General features: G+C 42.6%; 1 protein-coding gene across 10 annotated transcripts in view; it reads left to right on the plus strand.

Annotated features, from left to right (window-relative positions):
* Positions 1 to 21,310, plus strand: part of ABCC9 (ATP binding cassette subfamily C member 9) — a 133,373-nt gene that overhangs the window by 101,346 nt on the left and 10,717 nt on the right. For all 10 annotated transcript variants that reach the window (XM_089769722.1, XM_075898363.2, XM_006121258.5 and 7 more), the window contains 5 exons: positions 7,457 to 7,559; positions 10,248 to 10,349; positions 14,644 to 14,764; positions 15,334 to 15,464; positions 18,173 to 18,251. In XM_089769722.1, the coding sequence (XP_089625848.1) occupies positions 7,457 to 7,559; positions 10,248 to 10,349; positions 14,644 to 14,764; positions 15,334 to 15,464; positions 18,173 to 18,251 (536 nt within the window). The remainder of the gene's footprint in view (positions 1 to 7,456; positions 7,560 to 10,247; positions 10,350 to 14,643; positions 14,765 to 15,333; positions 15,465 to 18,172; positions 18,252 to 21,310) is intronic.

The following is a 21,310-nucleotide window of genomic DNA, read 5'->3' on the forward strand; positions in this document are numbered from 1 at the left end:
AGCAACATACAAAGTCCTGCTAGACCATGGATGCTGCCAGACGACAGAGTATTGAATTTTCAGCCTGTATGATACTCATTTTATAGATGGGGACTGTAGTAACAAGATGTTTTGTAATGAAGTATGTAGCAGTGCAGTGGACTGACGTCAGATCTTCTAAGCCCAAGCCTGGCTCTCTGATATTTTATGGGTTTGTAAACCTTACTGGCAGTATGTCTTACATTTATGATAGCTATGTCTCAGCGCACTGTTTCTGCAGTTGGATTTATTTCAAAAGTGCTCCAGGAATAAGTCATATCTCAAGAGAAAAAAAGTCAGATGCTAAATAAAAGAAAAAATGGGCCACTAGGGGATCAAGAACATGAGTGAAAGCAGAAAAGGTCACAGCTGGACTGGATAACGAAACAGAGATTATTAAATTACCATATGAGAGTAAACCACAGAATCATAAAACATGCAGCCACTTTGAGGAGCTGAATGATGTTAGCAGTCGTTCCCACGCACAAGACATTGACCGACACTGCCACTGGTCTTACCAATGAAAAATAGAAAAAATGTCATCATTTTGTTTGAAATGTGATCTTTTTTCTTTTTAAAGTAGATAAATGTAATACTGTACACACAAGCGGCACAGAATATGAGAGACTATGTAATCTCATTCCAAGAGGACTCTTCAGACTTTCCAAGGCATATAATTGTTTTCCAATCTCCATTAAACATGCTGGCTAAATTCTATACTCAAATGTCCTTTGCATACATCCAGAGCGACCCTATCAAAATTCCAACTTGATTATCACCAAATACCAAATTAATGTAAATTGTACTATTTTTGCATGCCCATAGAATTCCCAGTCAGTGCCAGTTGCACTATGTTGCCACTTACACATGCCTTTTGACCAAATTAGACCCAATATGTAATCTAGATCAGTGGTTCTCAACAAGGGGTGCACATACACCTGGATGATATGCAGAGATCTTCCCCAGGTACATCAACTCAGCTAGATATTGGCCTACTTTTACAACAAAGTACATAAAATACACTAGTGACATTGATACACATTAAAATTTCATACAAACAATGACATGTTTATACTGCTCTAAATACTATATGCTAAAACATAAGTACAATATTTATATTCCAATTTATTTATGTTATAATTATATGCAAAAAGGAGAAAATTACCAATTTTTCAGTAATAGTGTATTGTGACACTTTTGTAGTTTTAGGTCTGATTGGGTAAGCAAGTAGTTTTTAAGTGTGGTGAAACCTGGAGTATACAAAACAAGCCAGAGTCCTGAAAGGGTACAGCAGTCTGGAAATGTGGAGAGCCACTGACTTAGATCGTCTTATCCATCACTGCTAAATTTGGCCCAGATACTTCCATTAAAGTTGAGATACTTTAGGCAGAATTTAGTCCAGTATATCTGTTTCCACCAGATAAAGTAATAAGCGAAGGAGTGCTCCTTCTAAAAGGCTGACTTGGGTAAGCGGGTTTCAAAATACCCTGATTGCCACATTAGGGCTGTGTCTAAACTACATGCCTCTGTCGGCAGAGGCATGTAGATTAGACAGATCAGCAAAGGCAAATGAAGCCGCGATTTAAATGATCGCGGCTTCATTTACATTTACATGGCTGCCGCGCTGAGCCGACAAACAGCTGATCAGCTGTTTGTCGGCTCGCCGCTAGTCTGGACGTTCCCCCTGTCGACATCAAAGCCCTTTGTCGGCAGCCCCGTTATTCCTCATGGAATGAGGTTTACCGGGGCTGCCGACAAAGGGCTTTGATGTCGACAGGGGGAACATCCAGACTAGCGGCAAGCCGACAAACAGCTGATCAGCTGTTTGTCGGCTCAGCGCGGCAGCCATGTAAATGTAAATGAAGCCGCGATCATTTAAATCGCGGCTTCATTTACCTTTGCTGAACAAACAAATCTACATGCCTCTGCCGACAGAGGCATGTAGTTTATACGTACCCTAGGTGAACATAAGAATGGCCATACTGGATCAGAACAATGGTCCAGCTAGCCCTCTCTCCTGTCTTCTGACAATAATCATTGCCAAATGTCTCAGAGAGTGTGAATCGAACAGGGTAATTTGTGGAGTGATCCACCCCATCCTCCAGTTGCAACTTCCAGCTGTCAGAAGTGTAGGGACAGCCAGAGCATGGGACTGTGTCCCTGATCATCTTGGCTAAGACTATACCTACACTGGACTTTCACCAATAAAACTTTTGTTGCTGAAGGAGTGTGACCCTTGCCCCCAATCAACAAAAATTTTACCGATGAAATGTAACGGTGTGCACTTTGTCAATGGGAGATGTTCTCCCATTGACAAAACTCCCACTCTTCATTGTGGGTAGTTTTATTTTGCCAGCAGGAGAGAAATGTCCTATTGACAAAGAGCAGCTATACTATGTGCCTTACAGTGGCAAGAATTTAGTGGCACAGCTGTGCTGCTGTAAGCTATTTAATGTAGACATAGCCTAATAGCCACTAGCAGATTCTATGAATGTATCTACCAATAATTCTTTTTCAAACCCAGGTATACTTCACAGTATCCCCTGGCAATGTGTTCCATTGGTTGGCTATGCACTATGGTTGTGTCTAGACTGGCCAGTTTTTCCGGAAAATCAGCCGCTTTTCCAGAAAAACTTGCCAGCTGTCTACACTGGCTGCTTGAATTTCCGCAAAAGCACTGACTTCCTACTGTAAGAAATCAGTGCTTTTTGCAGAAATACTATGCTGCTCCCATTCGGGAAAAAGTCCCTTTTGCGCAAAACTTTTGCGCAAAAGGGCCAGTGTAGACAGCTGAGATTTGTTTTCTGCAAAAAAGCCCCGATCACGAAAATGGCGATCGGGGCTTTTTTGCGCAAAAGCGCGTCTAGATTGGCCATGGATGCTTTTCCGCAAAAAGTGCTTTTGCGGAAAAGCGTCCGTGCCAATCTAGACGCTCTGTTCCGAAAATGCTTTTAACGGAAAACTTTTCCGTTAAAAGCATTTCCGGAAAATCATGCCAGTCTAGACGTAGCCAATGTGAAGTATTTCCATTTGTTTGTTTTACAACTGCTGTCTATCAATTCCATTGGGTGACCTCCCCGCCCTGCGATTAGTGTGCTATGTGAGAGAATAAATAACACTTCCATATTCATTTTCTTCACATCATTTATTCTTTTACCTGCATCTATTATTTCTCTCCTCAGCCTCCTTTCCAAGCTGAACAGTCCCAATCTTTTAAACATCTCCTCGTGTGAAAGCATTCCATACTCCTAATCATTTTTCTTGACCTTTTCTGCATTTTTTTTTTGTAGTTCTAATGTATCTTTTTTTTGAGATGGGATAACCAGAACAAGATGCTGCCCAATTGGAGCCTTGTTGGCCAGGCTGCTGCAGGAACAGCTGCACCAGCCCCAGCTCCAGCATATGGAGAAAGCCATCTGCCACGTGGCCTGCCCCGGGAGCAGCCGGGCAGCCATAACATGGCCTGCCTTGGCTGTGTGCCAGAGTTGGAGCTAGGCCACACTGCAGCACCAGAGCAAGCTGCCTGTCACACGACCCATCCTGGCTGCAGCCAGTTTTCATTATGTGGATGTACCATGTATTTATATACAGGCAGTCCCTGGGTTACATGGATCCAACTTACATCGGATCCCTACTTACAAATGGGGTGAGGCAACCCCGCATTAGCTGCTTCCCCCCAGCAGACCAGGAAGACACAAAGCTAGCGCCCCTCCCCCCAGCAGACCAGGGAGACGCGGAGCGGCTTTTCTCAGCAGACACCTCAGCTTGAGAATAAAGGACTGAGGGAAGTGAGGTGTGGGAGAATAAAACTGAGCTCTGGAGAAATGTTTGGCTAGAGTTTCCCCTACCATATGTACCAGTTCCGACTTACATACAAATTCAACTTAAGAACAAACCTACAGTCCCTATCTTGTACGTAACCCGGGGACTGCCTGTACTGTCTTTTTGACATTTTTTAATTATCAGTCGCTTCGTTAATGCTTCCTAATGATCTGTTAGCCTTTTTGACTGCTGCTCCACACTGAGCAGTTACATTTCCCTTGAATTAACCCTGCCCACTCATCAATAGAACCAAAAAGAATTAGAGATCAAAGGATGATGGGCTAGAGCCTCCTTACCTAGCTCCCAAATAAACCACACTATAAACTTCAAGCGAATAGGCACACTGCAAACAAACAAGCAAGCAACACACGGCTAGTGAGAGAACAGTGATCCTGTAACCACCACAATAAATGGAGGTATTGCCTGGCTCCGTTCCATCACTTAGGGTATGTCTACACTACCCCGCTAGTTCGAACTAGCGGGGTAATGTAGGCATACCGCACTTGCAAATGAAGCCCGGGATTTGAATTTCCCGGGCTTCATTTGCATAAGCGGGGAGCCGCCATTTTTTAAACCCCGCTGGTTCGAACCCTGTGCAGCGCGGCTACACGGGGCACAAACTAGGTAGTTCGAACTAGGCTTCCTAGTTCGAACTACCGTTACTCCTCGTGAAATGAAGTAGGAATAAGAGCCTCCGGAAAAGGGTACTTTTTCCGGAGGATCGGGGCCAGTGTAGATGCTCTTTTCCGGCTTTTTTAAAAGCCGGAAAAAAGCGGCGGACATTTTTATTTAAATGCCGCGGGGGATATTTAAATCCCCCGCGGATTTCCCTACTACGATAGGTGAAATTTACATGCCCCTTCCGGAAAAGGGGCCAGTGTAGACGAGCCCTTAGTGAAGGTCTTGCTCCCATGGTATTAATTCAGTGTCCTGAGAGAAGAATGAGGAGGGTTGCCACAGGACGGGCAACAGACCTGTTGCTTTGGCAGAAGAGAGTGTGACCAAAGCCCTACATTCAAAATGCAGTTCTCAGTTTTATCCATCTGTGAGGCCTGATAACACTGCAGGTCAAAATCTGGGCCTAGCCGTGCAGGGTGCTGAGTGCCTCCTGAGCATTTCTGACTACCCTCAGTTCACAATGTTGTCAATGGAAGGCACATGCATAGTGCCTTTTAGATGGAGTCGAACACCTCACAGGGTCAGTCCTTTTATTTTAGAAAATCAAAATGGACTGGGTATGGCAGAGGGCAAAGGGTAGCCCCCTGAAAAGCTGGAAGCATCAAGTTGGAAGGATCACACCTAGTTGCTTTAATTTTTCACAGCCATTGTTGATAATCAAAACCTTCCATTTCATTCACCTGTCAAGCCAGCCTTCTTTCTCCAGAATCTTAGGGCTTTCTCAGCATGCTAATGTTTTCTTATAAACCTGTTTGTCACCCCTTGCATTCGGAGTTCATTATGTAGCTGGATGAAATAATGAAGCCCCTCAAGTAGCTTACCACAAAGCACTGCACTTAAATTAGATTGAGATCTCAGTGACCTTTTCTGACGTCATTCTGCTCGTCATAAAAAGTCTAGGAATGTTCAGAAGATGAGCTTGGTTTGGATGAAAAGATGCAGATTGAGTGTATCAGAGTTTCCATTAGGAAAACAGGGTGAAGTTATTGCCAAATAGACATTAAAAAATAATTACTGTATTTTCACCCTTCCTGCTTACTGCTATGACAGAAAGTTCTTTGCCTATCACATTTATAAAACATGTGAAATACTACCAAGAAAAAAACTGGGTCAACTGGGAAACAGTGAGGATGGTCTCCAGTCATCAATGTTATGGTCTTCTCACCACAAGGTCCTGAACTTTTAAATACCAATTATTTTGAAACAGGAGTACAAGCAGTCCCCGGGTTACGTACAAGATAGGGACTGTAGGTTTGTTCTTAAGTTGAATTTGTATGTAAGTCGGAACTGGTACATATTGTAGGGGAAACTCTAGCCAAACATTTCTCCAGAGCTCAGTTTTATTCTCCCACACCTCACTTCCCCCAGTCCTTTATTCTCAACCCGAGGTGTCTGCTGAGAAAAGCCGCTCCGCGTCTCCCTGGTCTGCTGGGGAGGAGCGCTAGCTTCGCGTCTCCCTGGTCTGCTGGGGGGAAGCAGCTAATGCGGGGTTGCCTCACCCCGTTTGTAAGTAGGGATCCGATGTAAGTAGGATCCATGTAACCTGGGGACTGCCTGTATTTGCAATGGTAAAACAGCTTATGAGGTGTGTCATGAACTTTGGCTGTTTCTTTAAGTGATAATGATTGGGACTTGAATAAGTAATTTCGGAAGCAAGAAATGGCTGGCTGCCAGGTTGGGACAGATGAGCTGCAGTATATCACCCTAAATTCCTTTAATTCAAAGGAACTAGGTCAATTTACACCAAGTGGGGCTGAGCCCCCGAAGAGTAGATGTGATGCTTACATAACCTATTGGTGTTGTATTGAGTATTTTATTGGTTTCTAAACATCATTGCGATTACAAAGGAGGGAAAACCAACCAAAAGGTGAAAGAACCAATTTGCTATTGTAATTTAGAAATGATTTGTGATACAGGTTTTCAGACATTTTGTGGCTGTCTGAGGAAATAGCTGAGGTAAATGTTTAAGAGGGGGTGGTGGGTCAATCTGCCCAATGCATGAAAAGCACTAGCGGTGTTGAAGGAATCAAAGGGTATGTCTAGACTACACCTCTCTGTCGATAGAGAGCTGTAGATTAGGCACGTCGAAATTGCTAATGAAGCTGGGATTTAAATATCCTGTGCCATATTAGCATAAACATGGCCACCGCTTTTTTTTTAATGGAGTTTTTTCGAAAAAACCCAGCAGTCTAGATGCAGATCTGTCAAAAATAAAGCCTTTTTCGACAGATCCTGTAAACCTCATTTTTTGAGGGATACAGGATGTGTCGAAAAAGGCTTTATTTTCAACAGATATGCATCTAGACTTCTGGGGTTTTTTTCGAAAAAACTCCATTTCGAAAAAAAGCAGCAGCCATGTTTATGCTAATAAGGTGCGGGATATTTAAATCCTGGCTTTATTAGCAATTTTGACGTGTTTGATTTGCATCCCTCTGTCGACAGAGGAATGCAGTCTCGACGTAGCCAAGCAGTTGGCTTCTCAATCAGATTTTGGTCGAAATGGGAAATCTCTGCTCTGCCCTTGCTCTATGGTGTAGTAATTCAATGCTGAGTTATATCAGTTGGTAAGAAATTTGGGAGGATGAGGGGAGCCAAGGCTCTGCCAATTCCCTTCCCCATCCATTTGATTATGTGGGTAGTTGTGGGTAAATAATACCTCCTTCTGTTGTACACCCAGTCTGGCTAACCTGCACAAGGATGGGGTTCTTACCGCCCCCTTACTGTCTTTCACAGACATGTACACTGACCCACAACCCAACCCACTGCTACCATTTGTAGAACAAGGTGCTGCTAGTGTAAGGTGTGGTTCTGAGGGGAGAATTTTGTCTTGAAGTTGGTAAGAGACATAGTAAGTTCAGCAAGCTGTCAGGCTTTTTAAAAAAGTATTGAACCTTTTGTGCACGTGTGTGCTATAATGTACTCACTTTTCTGTCTGCAGGCATGAAGCCAGGTTTAAACAACATATGCTGGAACTAACAGACACGAACAACATTGCCTACTTGTTTCTGTCAGCTGCCAACAGATGGCTGGAGGTCAGGACGGTACGTCCAGTTTAGTCCCCTCTATGATTTTGAAACCTTGGAAGCAAACAGAGATTTCGCCTGATGCATAGAGGGAGATAGTAGATTAAATTAATCTTACCATGAGTTTTGTGTACTGTGAGCCTTAAAATAACTCAGGGTTGTTTATATTATAGCAGCCAGGGGGTTTGTGGGGATTTTTTTTTCTTGCTTGGCTTGCAGTTAACAAATACAGGACTCCTTTATACTTTGGTGTGGGAATATTGGTTGTTCAGAAAAGAGTGCAACAAAAAATATCTACATAAATTGAAATAAGACTTTCTGTGCAGCACCTGAGGTCCTGCTCAAGTGAAAACTATTTTCAAAGGGTATGTCTACACTAGCCTCTGTTTGAACTAGGGAGGCTAATGTAGGCATTCGAAGTTGCAAATGAAGCCTGGGATTTAAATATCCCGGGCTTCATTTGCATCTTCCCGGGTGCCGCCATTTTTAAAAGTCCCTTAGTCCGAACTCCGTGCCCACGGCTACACATGGCACAAAGTAGGTAGTTTGAATTAGGATCTCTAATTCGAACTACCGTTACTCCTTGTACGGTAGTTCAAATTAGAGATCCTAATTCGAACTACCTACTCCGTGCCGCGTGTAGCCGCGGGCACGGAGTTCGGACTAAGGGACTTTTAAAAATGGCGGCACCCGGGAAGATACAAATGAAGCCCGGGATATTTAAATCCCGGGCTTCATTTGCAACTTCGAATGCCTACATTAGCCTCCCTAGTTCGAACTAGGGGCTAGTGTAGACATACCCAAAGGGAGTTTTCCAAAGGGTGTTTTCAAAGGCAATTTTACAAACTTAGTATTAATTTGGTTTTTGGTTTTCATGCCACTTTTCATCTCTTGAGACCCCAAAGAACTTCCCAATTGATGGGCCCAGTCTGGAGGACCTCACCTGCAGTCTGATTCTTCCAGGATACCCTTCAAAGTCTACAGGGCTATTTGTGGAGTAAAGGACTGCTTAGCTTGTGTAAATTTGGCAGAACTGGGACCTGCAAAAAGAAGAGCTAGGAATTTGGCAGCAATACCAAGTACCGAATTTCTTTTTTGTTGTTTTTGTTGTTGTTGTTGCTTCTCACTTATGTGTGGCCCCCAACTGCATTTTCTGTGAGTCAGCAGCCTCCAACCCAAAAAAGATTCCCCACCCCTGATATATGTTCTCAGTAAACTGGGCATATACAGCCTCCCTCCACACTCATGGTCTTCATAAGAGTCATACAAAATTGTTGTCTCTCCCTACTCACCAGGCATTCCAAAGAAGGGCCAAGGAATAAACAAGGCAATGTTCTATCCCACTGTGCCAGAGGATGAGGCGTACATTTCACTCTTGGGAAGATTTGGTGTCAAGTGCACTGCACTTGCACCTTGAGGTCTCCATGGGGCATTCTGCTTCCTTGGACGTCATTGGGGCCACACAGCTCTGCACCACTTCTCACCATGGACAGGAGTGAGCACTGAATAAGACCCTCAGGATTCAGCCCTGTACCATATCAGTGAACTGTCGTGATGCCCCATTTGTACCTGCTAAAAAAAGATAAAGGACAAAAGCTAGCCTTGCTATAAGCTATTGCAACTTGCATTAAAATCTCCTAACATTGGACCTGCTGAGTATCAGTTTTCTCCAAAAAATACATATCACTTCTATCAGCTTTTTGGGATCTTAAAACACATGTGGAAGAATGCGTTCTTGCCAAGAAATAGCTAATTTGGCAGTATCCAGTGGCATTATCACACAGAGCCAGAGTTTCAGAGTAACTGAACAACTCCTATTCCAACATCTGATGGAGACCCAAGCGTATTGTACATATATTGCACTTTCTTGCTATGGATATTGGGGTTAAAGGCCACTATCATCTTCACTTATCATTTCCTACAAGAAGATTAACTGAGAAGTATTCATTGTAAGTTGTAAAGGGAAAGATTCTTGGCTGAAAAGAGGAGAAAAATCTGAAGAAAAAAATGCTGACTGAAATTCATGACAGAATTGCAGCGCCAGATGATAGAATTTAGGAATCATTGACCTGACTATGTCCAAGAATCACGTCTGGTACCTAGAAATCTACAGTTGATCATTTTAATATTAATTCCTGACTCTAGCTGCAAAACTTTGATAATAAATTTACAGGATGAATTGAGGCTTCTTTAAAAATGTGAGGAATCAGCTTTTTAATCCATCTCTAATATCTAGAGTTCTACAAAACAGCAGGCTGTCCCTTTACAGTAAAATATTTCCATCTTCAAATGAGACCAGCAACATTTCTGGCTAAAATGGTGTATATTGGGGGGTTGGGACAAAAGGGGGTGTCAGTGTTTATATGAGTGTCATTTTTATGATGGACAAGATTTTTCAAAGAGGAATATTGGTTAACTCACTAGTCATTTTGGATACCTGCTTTTTGGTATCTAATTTGAGACACCTAAAATGAGTCTGATTTCCAGAAAAGTGGTGATCACTTGTCCTCTGAATATCAGGTGTCTTCAGGGTGTCTCTAGTTGGTCACTAACAATGGCTGGTCCCTTATGAAAACTTCAGTGTCTGAGCTAATGACAAGGGATGTATAGAAGATGCTTCATGATATTATAAGGTTTTATTTTGGCACCGGACTTTAATTCAACATGTTTTATAGGATGTCTTTCTCTTCCTTTCCTCCTTTTTAGGACTATTTGGGTGCTTGCATAGTTCTCACTGCCGCTGTTACTTCCATCATCTACGAGCCCGATTCTGGGTTTCTGGGACTGGGTCTCCTCTATGCACTGACGGTATGTTCCAAAACAAACATCAAGAAACTTGAGACCAATCTACTAGGTTTCTGGTGGTGGTTAAAAATATCTATACACAGTTATCTTCCAACTTCTCTTCATCTCGAAAGAAAAAATCTTGCAAATAATGGACGTGGGCCAAAGCCAAACAAGTTCAGGACAACTTGGCCTTGCTTCAGGTTTTGTGAGCAAATTAAAAAAACAAAAAGATTCCCAGGCCTCATGTGCTCCCAAGGATAAAAAGAAAATTAAAAGTGCATTCTAGACCCTTCTGTGCCCTTTGTTTTGCACTACACCATGTTGTTAAAGCTGTGTACTGTGAAACCTATTGTAAATAATGATCCAACAGATCTTGCAAACTCAGTGACATAAAGGCAGAATTTAACTGAAGATCAAATAAAATCATTACTGGAAAATTTAGGGTGAAATTAGGATTAGAGGTGTGATGTCTCCACATTTTGATGATCAACCAAATGAGGAGTACTATTACCTGTCCAGTTCTGAAAATGTATACTGAGGCTGAGAAACAGAACCAGGTTTGGAGTCTGGAGGGTTGGGAATGGAGTGGTCAGATGTGTTTGAGCAGAGTGGGAAAGCAAGGGACCTGTAGAACTCAGGCCTTTCCCAGGGCCATACGAACCAAAATGTGTTAGCCTTCAGTGCACACTGCAAGTCCATCTTTTATCCCTTGCTTGTGAAGAAATGGGGGGAAATGGAACAGAGTGTATTTGCATTATCCATGCAAACAGATTAGAGTCAGCGGTTAACTGAAGTTTGAGACATATTTTTTTAAATGCATAAATAATGTCTAACTTGTTACCTCCCACTTTATGCCCTAGAGTATCACTTGCAAAACTTTGGATGTGGTTCAGTCATTGGCTACTTCACTTGAGACGTTTTCAGTTGTTTCTCTTTGGGAGTCCAAATGTGATGGAAAGTGGATGAAAGTAAAGCGCTCATTCTGCTGCTCCCTTCATAGCTCTTAATCATAGACCCAGAGTCCTCCCAACGCGTGAAATGTATCCAAGTTTCTGGGGATTACACAACCCTGATGCAGATTTAAATGAAATGCAGCGCTCTCAGGATGCCAGGCTTTTATATCAAATCTGTCAACGTTAAGATTGCAATTTGTATTTTCCCCAAGCAGCAGGATTATCTGTAAACGTAATAAACCTCCAACCCAAGAAAGATGACCATGGATTTGGGTGTCTAAATGGCAAGAGAATTCCTTTGTGCTTTGCCTAGGAATTATTCTATCATTTGTGCATGCTCCTGAAGACTCTTGATTGACGCTAAAACTTACTTTAGAATTTCAGTGCAAATTGCTTACTATAAAACTCCATCTATTTGTAACAGTGCTTGTTCAGTGGCAATAAGTGGAAGTAGGTGACTTATTCATAACAAACTTTTTATTTCTCAGGCTTTAGTCCTCTTTTCTGTTTGCAATGATTTGTAAAGTATTTCCCCACTTTTCTTCCTTCATAGACTCATTTCACAGCCTATGGATTGTCTATGAATTTTACTCCATAGTAATGAACACCTGAAGTTCAGTTCCTATAATTTATTGAAGCTTCTAAATAAGTGGCCTAATTTTCAACCATACTTATCACCCAGCAGCTCCCACTGAGGTCAAGCTACGTATTTAAACACCTCAATGTGGATTTAGCACCCTAACTTTTCAAGGACATTTTATAAACCTCAGCCTGTGAGTTAGTCATTTTTGGTTAAGGATAAATTCACCTAAATTATATGGTATTGTTTTCTCGTCCTTGCCTGGATGACTGAAATTTTGGCAAATGGGGTGAATACAAAAAATATCAACTAGCAAATAACTTTGTGGCATGGCTGGCTTGTTCCGCTGTTGTTCAAGCCCACAAATGACTCAGAGATCTTTTAGTTATAGAACACTCCATGCTGTTTGTTTGCAATATTTGTTTCAACCACCCTTATCCCTATATAGCCTTCTACCTACAGTCCCTGTGGAAGCCTCCACTTCTGAAAGAAAGCAAGAGAGAGAGCACATGTGTGTGCATCTATGTGTGTGCATCTATGAGTGTGTGCACATACATAGATACATACATGCATGGGTGCATGCATGTGCTCACGCTTTCTGTTTCCCCTCTCTTGTTTCTTTCCTGTACATTTTATATCTTCTGCCTAATCACACATCATACATCTCTTGAAACCTTATTATGTCTTCTTTAAAACAAGGTATAATGTAGAGCCATCAAATGGTGTCATTACCATAGAAACAAGGATAAGCAATGACACTATCAATATGCTAAAATGACCACGTGGAAATATTTGTATTTCTCTGTATATTAATTCAAGGCATAAACTTTGATTTCTTTATGACCGCAACACATCACAACAACAATCTACAAGGTAAAACAAAATCTGATAATAAATTGGTAGAGGTCTCATCGAAATATGATAGCACTGGTGACATTTCTAGTCAAAATCATTATTGTCATCTTGTTCATGTGGACTTGTGGATTTTGTCTATACTACATTTTTTTAGACCAATCTTTCACAGCTTTTGCAAACTCATAATATTGTATTGTGTGCAATGTATATTGTTGACTAACACTAATTCTAACCTGTCTGAAGTGTTCTGGAATTAAAAATCTGGCATGCAGAATATTTCAAAGAATATAGTATTTCAAAAGCTAGTATGGCACGTATAGTCAAATACAAATTAAAACTTTCTACCATGAAGTCTAGTTGCGACATTATATAGATAAAAGCTTATAAATAGAGAAGTGTTATGTTAGGAATTCATGCACATTTATATCAACCCCCTATGCAGTACAAACTATGGGTATTCAATTGACTCCACTGGTATACAAACTTCAGTGTGCAACTGATCTGATCAGCAAATTTCAGCTGAAACTAAAGAAAACTATTACAATGGTTTGTGAGATACTTAAACAATTAAGAATAGGAGATGTGAAAACATTTCATGTTAGTATATTGCAAGATGTTGATATTCATCATTTTGCCATATGCTAAACAGCATCATCAGTTCTGAGGAAAAATATTTGACCATGCAAGATGAATAATAGCTTTTATATCATATAATAGCTTTGACCACTAATCACCACATTTAGATGTTGAAATTAACTTTAATAGTAACAACTGCAGCCACAGTTATTTTGCAGAGTAGCAAAAAAGGACTCTCTCATTTGGGGTATCATTATTTCACCTCATTTCATAGACTCATAGGAGATTATGCTTGGAAGAGACCTTGGGAGATCATCTAGTCCGACCCCCAACTAAATTATCCCAGCCAGGGCTTTGTCAAGCCAGACCTTAAAAATCTCTAAGGATAGAGATTCCACCACCTCCCTACGTAACCCATTCCAGTGCTTCACCTCTCTCCTCCCTAGTGAAATAGTTTTTCCTAATATCCAACCTAGACCTTCCCCACTGCAACTTGAGACCCTTGCTCCTTGTTCTGTCATCTGCCACCACTGAGAACAGCCTCTCTCCATCCTCTTTGGAACCCCCCTTCAGGGTAGTTAAAGGCTGCTATCAAATCCCCTCTCACTCTTCTCTTCTGAAGCCTAAATAAGCCCACTTTCCTCAGCCTCTGAGGCTCATAGGTCATATGTCTCAGCCCCCTAATTATTTTTGTTGCCCTCCACTGGACTCTCTCCAATTTGTCCACATCCTTTCTGTACTGGGGGGCCCAAAACTGGATCCAGTACTCCAGATGTGGCTTCAACAATGCCAAAAAGAGGGGGGCAATCATTTCCCTCTATCTGTTAGGGTACATCTACACTAGCCCCCTAGTTCGAACTAGGGAGGCTAATGAGGGCGATCAAAATTGCAAATGAAGCGCAGGATTTAAATATCCCGCGCTTCATTAGCATGTTCCCGGGCGGTCGCCATTTTGGAAACTGATTAGCCTGGAATAACTGCCTGCATCTACACACGGCAGTGAAACGGGAGTTCGAAGTAAACCCCTTAACTCGAATTAGCTGTTAAACCTCATTCCACGAGGAGTAACAGCAAATTCGAGTTAAAGGGTTTACTTCAAACTCCCATTTCACTGCTGCGTACAGAGGCGGGCAGTTATTCCAGGCTACTCAGCTTCCAAAATGGCGACCGCCCAGGAACATGCTAATGAAGTGCGGGATATTTAAAACCCGCACTTCCTTTGCAATTTCAGTTGCCCTCATTAGCCTCCCTAGTTTGAACTAGGAGGCTAGTGTAGACATACCCAAATAGTGTAACAATTACCAGACAACTTGTGTTTGAAGTCTCTTCCCCTTCTCGTTATGTGATGCAGATAACCAACTATTTGAACTGGGTTGTAAGAAATTTAGCTGACTTAGAGGTGCAGATGGGTGCTGTGAAAAAAGTGAACAGCTTCCTGACCATGGAATCTGAAAACTACGAAGGCACTATGGGTATTGTACTATAAATCCTTTTTATTTTCTGTGGGTACCATAAAAATAAGCACATTGCATTTCTTCCATTCGTGATCATGCAAAAAACACAGAGACCTTGGGTCAGATTCTGTTCTCATTTACATACAGAGGCAGATTAGGGATTTGTGGGGTCCTGGGACAGAGCAAGTGCAAGTTCCTCCCCATCCCTTCTGCCTGCAGTCTTCCTCACTCCCCCACCAGTGCTCCTGCTGGGGAAATGTGGCCAGGGCATGGGTGCTTGCCTGTCTCACCCCCCAGCTGGCACTGCTGTGGTTGGGAGCTGGGTTGGGATATGGGGGCTCCCCCACATGGTGCTCCTATTGGGGAGCAGGTTCAGAGTATGGGGTCTTCTCATCTGTACTAGGATTCCAGCTCCAGCACCAGACCCAGTGCTGACTGCAGTCTCAGCAGGTGCCATCCGGCCTAGCCATTTTGGAACAGAATAAAGAGAGGATTCCTAATGTGACTACAAACAGATGCATGGTAAAGGGGAAGGTGCAATGAGAGTGACTCAGTGGTAGCATTTACAGACCCTGTAAATATTTCAGACCCTTCTCAAGTCCCGAAAGACTGGCCACAAGAGGGGGAAATCAAGATTGAAAACTTGTGTGTCCGATATGAAAATAACCTGAAGCCTGTTCTGAAGCATGTGAAGGCTTACATCAAGCCAGGACAGAAGGTAAAGTACTTGAAGCTGATACCTTTGTAGCAGCATCTGGCATTTGTGGAAATGAAGACTCCCCCATAAAGACAGCCCATTCATAGGAACAGCACCAAAACAGAGCCAACATCCTTTGCTGCACCCAAAGGGTGGTCTTGTGGCTAAAGCAAAGGGCTAAACTGGGAACCTATGTAATTCCATCATCATCACAGATTTCTTGTGTGGAACTGGGCAAGTCATTTAACAGTTCCATACTAAATTTTATCCCATCTGTAAAATGGGGATGAATTAGACTTACCTACCTTGCAAATGTTACAATCTAATATGTAAAGGAGAATGTTTGTAAATGTGTGTGCACTAAAAATTTGGACACTATAAGAGCTACTGCAACTAAACTTTCTATGGGATAACCTTTCCTCCAGGAGAAGTACTCTTGGACCTGATCAGACCTGATTGGGCCCAAGCTCAAGCTGTAAAAATCAAAAAGCAACCCGCTGTGCTGCGCTGCAGGGGCCACCCCGCCCACCTAGGTCCCATGCCTGCCACCTGGGGCCCCTAGAGCCATCCAGGACTCACTCTCTCCCATCTGCGAGGTTACATAAGTGACCCTCTTTCCCTCCACCACCCCCCATGCTGGCATGCAGTGCCCCGATCCCCTCGGGCACCCACCCTGCCCCCCGTGGCACCTGCAGCCCGGGCGTGAGCTGGGGCACCCCTCCCGCGTGTAACCTCCCCTCCATCCAGGGTCGCACCCCACCCCGTTCCAGGGATGACGCAGACCTATATTTAATCCCTATTCAAATCAGTGCAATTTTTCTACCATTCAAAAAAAGATAATGGACTACTGTTTTTCTACATTTTGTTCCTCCAGTTCCTCGAGCAACGCCAGGTAACTCCAGCTAGTTCATGATAATTTGTAAAGCACCAGGAAATCCTGAAGTCAAAAATGTTTATAGAAATTCTCTTATATGATATTAGAATGCCATATAATATATAAAAACTGCTAATTATAATATAATACTTATTATTATAAATACTAGACATATCGGCAGCAACAATTATTGTTCTTATTATGTATTGGAGATAAATATTTTTATACCGACTTTTTCAATTGCCTTTGATGGGGAGAAGAGGAGTCCTTCAGGCCCTGATTCAGCAAGGAACTGAAGCATGTTTCTGCATTTCAGTACATGAATAGTCATGCATAGTGGGACTACATAGTCATACATAATGTGAGTCACATGTGGAAGGGCCTTGCTAAATTGAGGCCCTGCTGGGCAGGCAAACCCAATGTATGGAAATAAGAGACATCATGATCAAGCATTTGATCTAATGTATACCCTGAGTTCTTGTAACACTTTGCTCATATCTAGCACCTTAAACCGTCTAGACTGGCATGATTTTGTGCAAATACTTTTACTGGAAAAGTTTTTCCGTTAAAAGTATTTGCGCAAGAGAGCGTCTATACTGGCATGTGCCTTTGCGCAAAAGCATCCGTGCCAGTGTAGATGCTCTCTTGCACAAGAAAGCTAGGATGGCCATTTTAGCCATCGGGCTTTTTTGCACAAGAAATTAACTTGACTGTCTACACCGGCCCTCTTGCACAAGAATACTTGCGCAAGAGGGCTTATCCCTGAGCGAGAGCCTCAGAGTATTTGCGCAAGAACCACTGATTTTGTACAGTACAAAGTCAGTGTTCTTGCGCAAATACTCACGGCCAGTCTAGACAGGCAGCAAGATTTTGTGCAAAAGCGAGTACTTTTGTGCAAAATCTTGCCAGTCTAGATGCAGTCAATGAAGTTTAAAGCATACATACACTCCCATTAAGGAGTGCATTGGTGAACATAGGTTGACACTGTGGTTACATACATGCCCCTGTCCCTACTGCAGGCATGTCCAAAGTCCGGCCCGCGGGCCAATTGCGGCCCGTGTTCTGGTTTAATACGGCCCCACAGGTAATTTGGCAATATCTATCTTTTATGGCCCCCAACGAATCCATATGTATTGAGATGAATACAATTGTAAAATCTCAGTTAATGTCAGTTGGTCTAAATCAGTTATAAATATATTTGGACACAACATGTATACTTGGTGTTATGTTCCTGTTCATATTTTTTGAACTTAAAAGTTGAGGGACAACCTTTATTACCAATAATATGTAATGTACTTTACAATGTTCCTGACATATATTTCAGCTTCCTGGATTATTTTTTTTCATCTGGCCTTCAGATATGAAAGGCAGAGTGATTTAACACCTGTTTAGATTTGTCATCCATGTGACGAAATGAAAAGTATGCCGTTTGCAATAAACTTTGCATAAAATAGTTAATTTGCATTTAATTTTAATGGTTCAAAGAATGTCAGGCAAAATGGTCGGCCCTCACGCATGTTCACTTCATCAAATCTGGCCCTCTTTGAAAAAAGTTTGGACACCCCTGCCCTACTGGATCTGTCAGCAATGTAGGCAGTCATCACTATCCTGTCTTTGTGCCTTCCAGCCTCTGGAGCAGCCCACATACAAATTTTCCTTGTGGGAATACACACAGGAGAACCCTCTCTCCACTCCTTTGCAGACATGGTATATTTGTCCTTTCACTTTTAAGCTGGTTTGGGAGTTTTAGCGATATGGGTTCAATTTCAAATTTCCTTCCTGGGTCCAGAGTTTGATTTATAGGTCCCTTCTCCCCAAGATCTTCAGAGCAGTGACAATTTCCTCTCTTTTGTAGGTTGGGATCTGTGGTCGCACTGGCAGTGGAAAATCATCATTATCCTTGGCTTTCTTCAGAATGGTAGACATATTTGATGGTGAGTTGTTATGGATCCTCACTAGACCCTAGCTATGAAACTGCTATCCCATTCCCCATACCATGTCTTCAAAAGCAAGCAAGCAGATTCAAGGCTTATGTCTCTGCTTTCTGTCTTCTCAAATCACTTGTCTGGGATGAGGTGTGTTATACCCACTCTTCCAAACTGCAGAGCACCTCCAGGCAGCAGTATTCAATTCTGCAGGAAATGCTCCGCTCATCACTGGATCTGGTGTCCAGTCCCTATTTTATGGTCTGAAAGAATAATGTACTGTGTCTAGATGAGAAGAGAAAATATGTAACTCTCTGGTGCTTATAGATTTCCCCCCCACAAAATAGGCCTGCCATAACTGAGTGTGGTTCAGTGTGAGCAAAATAGACACTGGTGTTCAATAAATGCAGTTCCTCATATTTTTTTTCTTTTATTGTGGTTCCCCACTATTGTATTTGAAACTGTCTTAGAATTCCAATGATTTGGAAACCCCTGTTATGCTCTTACTCTAAAGTCTGGGAGGGGTAGCCAAGTTAGTCTGTATCTGCAAAAACAATCTCTGTGACTTCTACTCCATATATCTGATGAAGTGGTTTTTACCCATGAAAACTTATGCCCAAATAAATATGTTAGTCTATAAATTCCACAGGACTCCTCGTTTTTACTCTAAAAGAATCCCATGCTTACAGCCCAGAAGTGATTGTATATCTGAAATGTCTGGCTGTGAAATCCAATCTGATACGGGAAGACAAATAAATCAGATGCTCTTAGGTTAATTCATGTTTATGCCCATCTTTTTCTCTCCATCTCCTTTCTGTTTCTCTCTTTTCTCCACTCTTCCTGCACCTCTAACTTTTCTTTCTTTGGAAAGCACTGACTTTCTTTTCATATTTGCTTGACACTTCCATAGTTTCCCTTTTTATCTCCATTGTCTCTCCATCTTTCTCATGTTAAATTGACTCTGGTCCCTTTGCTCCCATCTCTTCATTAAAGCCATTGGCAAAGCTCCTGTTGACTTCAGTGGAGCCAGGATTTCATTCTGTGTCCATTTTGCTTCCTCATTCTGTTAGTTCTTTGCACTCACCAGTATTCCATGAGGACACCTGCCCACCAAGGATCCCCAGCATTCTCTTTCTCTTGGGAGCTCACTTTTTTTTACCAACTCCCCCCTTTTCCCAAGATATTCTGTCCTAATGTGCCCTTCCTCTCACTATTACCCATATTTTCTCTCTGCTCTTTACTGCCTGGTCCACTCAGGCATTTCCATTTCCTCTGGTATCTTCCCAAACCTCCCCAGATCCTTCCGGTTCCCCCTCTGGATTAGGTTCCCACACACACCAGTCAAACCAAATCTTTTTCCCCCACCAAAGATCCTGTTTCCTTTCTTCCCAGACTCCCCACTTACCACGTGGGGAGGTAGAGAGGGTTAAACTGATGCTGCCGCAGCTGAAGACCAGCAATCCAATTTTGTCCCAGTGAAAGTGCAAGATAATCAGATTTTAAACACTATGGAAGAAATTCTGGTCCCACTGAACTCCATGCATGTGGCTGATCCCACTGCAAGCAAGTTAAGCATGTGCTTATGTGCTTTGGAGCAGGGCCAAAGCACTCGGCATCTTGCAGGGTACTACCTTGTTGGTTTTACAAACTACAAGATGATGAAAACTAGAAATGGCAGATGGATTTTGGAATTGGAATTTCCATCCATTTATCCTATCCTGGGCGAGATCTGATTTTTCTAACTATTAGTAAAGGCTACTGTTTAATCACTGGTATTTTTAGTACAAGTTATGGACAGATCACAAGTAGGAAACAAAAAGAATTATGTTGGTGAACTGTCCGTGACTTGTACCATAAATATCTCCACTGAATATCTGGGGAAGCCTGTGGCACCAGCTGCTGTGTGTGTGTGTGTGTGTGTGTGTGTGTGTGTGTGTGTGTGTGTGTGTGTGTGTGTGTGGAGGGGAGCCCTTGTGTGTGTGGAGGGGAGCCCTAGGAGGAGACTGCTGCTGTGGGGAGGCCCAGAGGCCAGTAGCTGCTCAGCCACCTCTGGGACCAGTTGCATCGGCAGCTGCTTAGGCATTCCCTGAGGCAAACTGCCAGGTGCTACCAAGGCTAGCTGAAAAGCCACTCCAGCAGTGGCCGATGTTGCTGTCCCCAGGGCTGCCTGAGATACTGGCTTTGGGGTCATCTGCTCAGGCAACCCCAGCCACGCTGGCTGCTGCAGAAGTCAGAGAAGTCATTGCAAGCCATGGAATCCAGGACTTCCGCAACCTCCATGACAAATATGGAGCCCTAACTATAGTGATAGCGCTAACAGGTTCAGTTTGGGCACCGCCCCAGCTTGGGTGCATCATGGAATGATACATGAACCCCAGTAGAAATTGTACATCACAGAGATAGTGTCCCTGCTGGGGCTTCCCAGCATAAATGAGGACTGAGCCTGATGGCTACATCCCTCATCTTAGTCCTGTCTGTCCACCTGACCAGACCCTCACAGGTCCTGTGCTTAGAGTTTGCCCTTGTACCTGACTGCTGTGCAGAGACTTAAGAAGGAGAGTTTTCTTATGCTCGTCTCCTCCTTTCCTATTTACAGAGCAGCTGCTCTCAATCTAGCATATAATTCTCTTTCTCTAAATGCCAGATGTTGCCACACACACACCACATGGCAGCTTTCCAGGTGAAACCCAAATAGTCACTGACTTGATGTGGTGATGAAATACCTTTTACATTAGTGAGTATTCCAGCTGTTACATGCAGCTTCCTTTATTAGAATGGCTTGCCAGTGCTGCAGGGTTATTAATGCAATTGTTCCATTACTCTTAGGGTAGCTGAACAATATGCATTGTGATTCATCCTTTACCCTATACTTACAAGACAGTGATTTATGGAAACTGACACTAATGGGAAGGAAAAGCCTGAAAGCTGGACGTGTTTTTAATTTATTCACCCACCTCTTGTGAAAAAGTCACTCAATTTAGATCAATCTTTCTCAAGTTCTAGGTGTGCTTTGATATTTTATTTAAGTGCACTGCACAAAATAAACTGGCACATATTTGAAACAAAAG

The sequence above is a fragment of the Pelodiscus sinensis genome, chromosome 1 (genome assembly GCF_052426305.1).
Source record: "Pelodiscus sinensis isolate ZL-2025 chromosome 1, ASM5242630v1, whole genome shotgun sequence".
Lineage (NCBI taxonomy): Eukaryota > Metazoa > Chordata > Testudines > Trionychidae > Pelodiscus > Pelodiscus sinensis.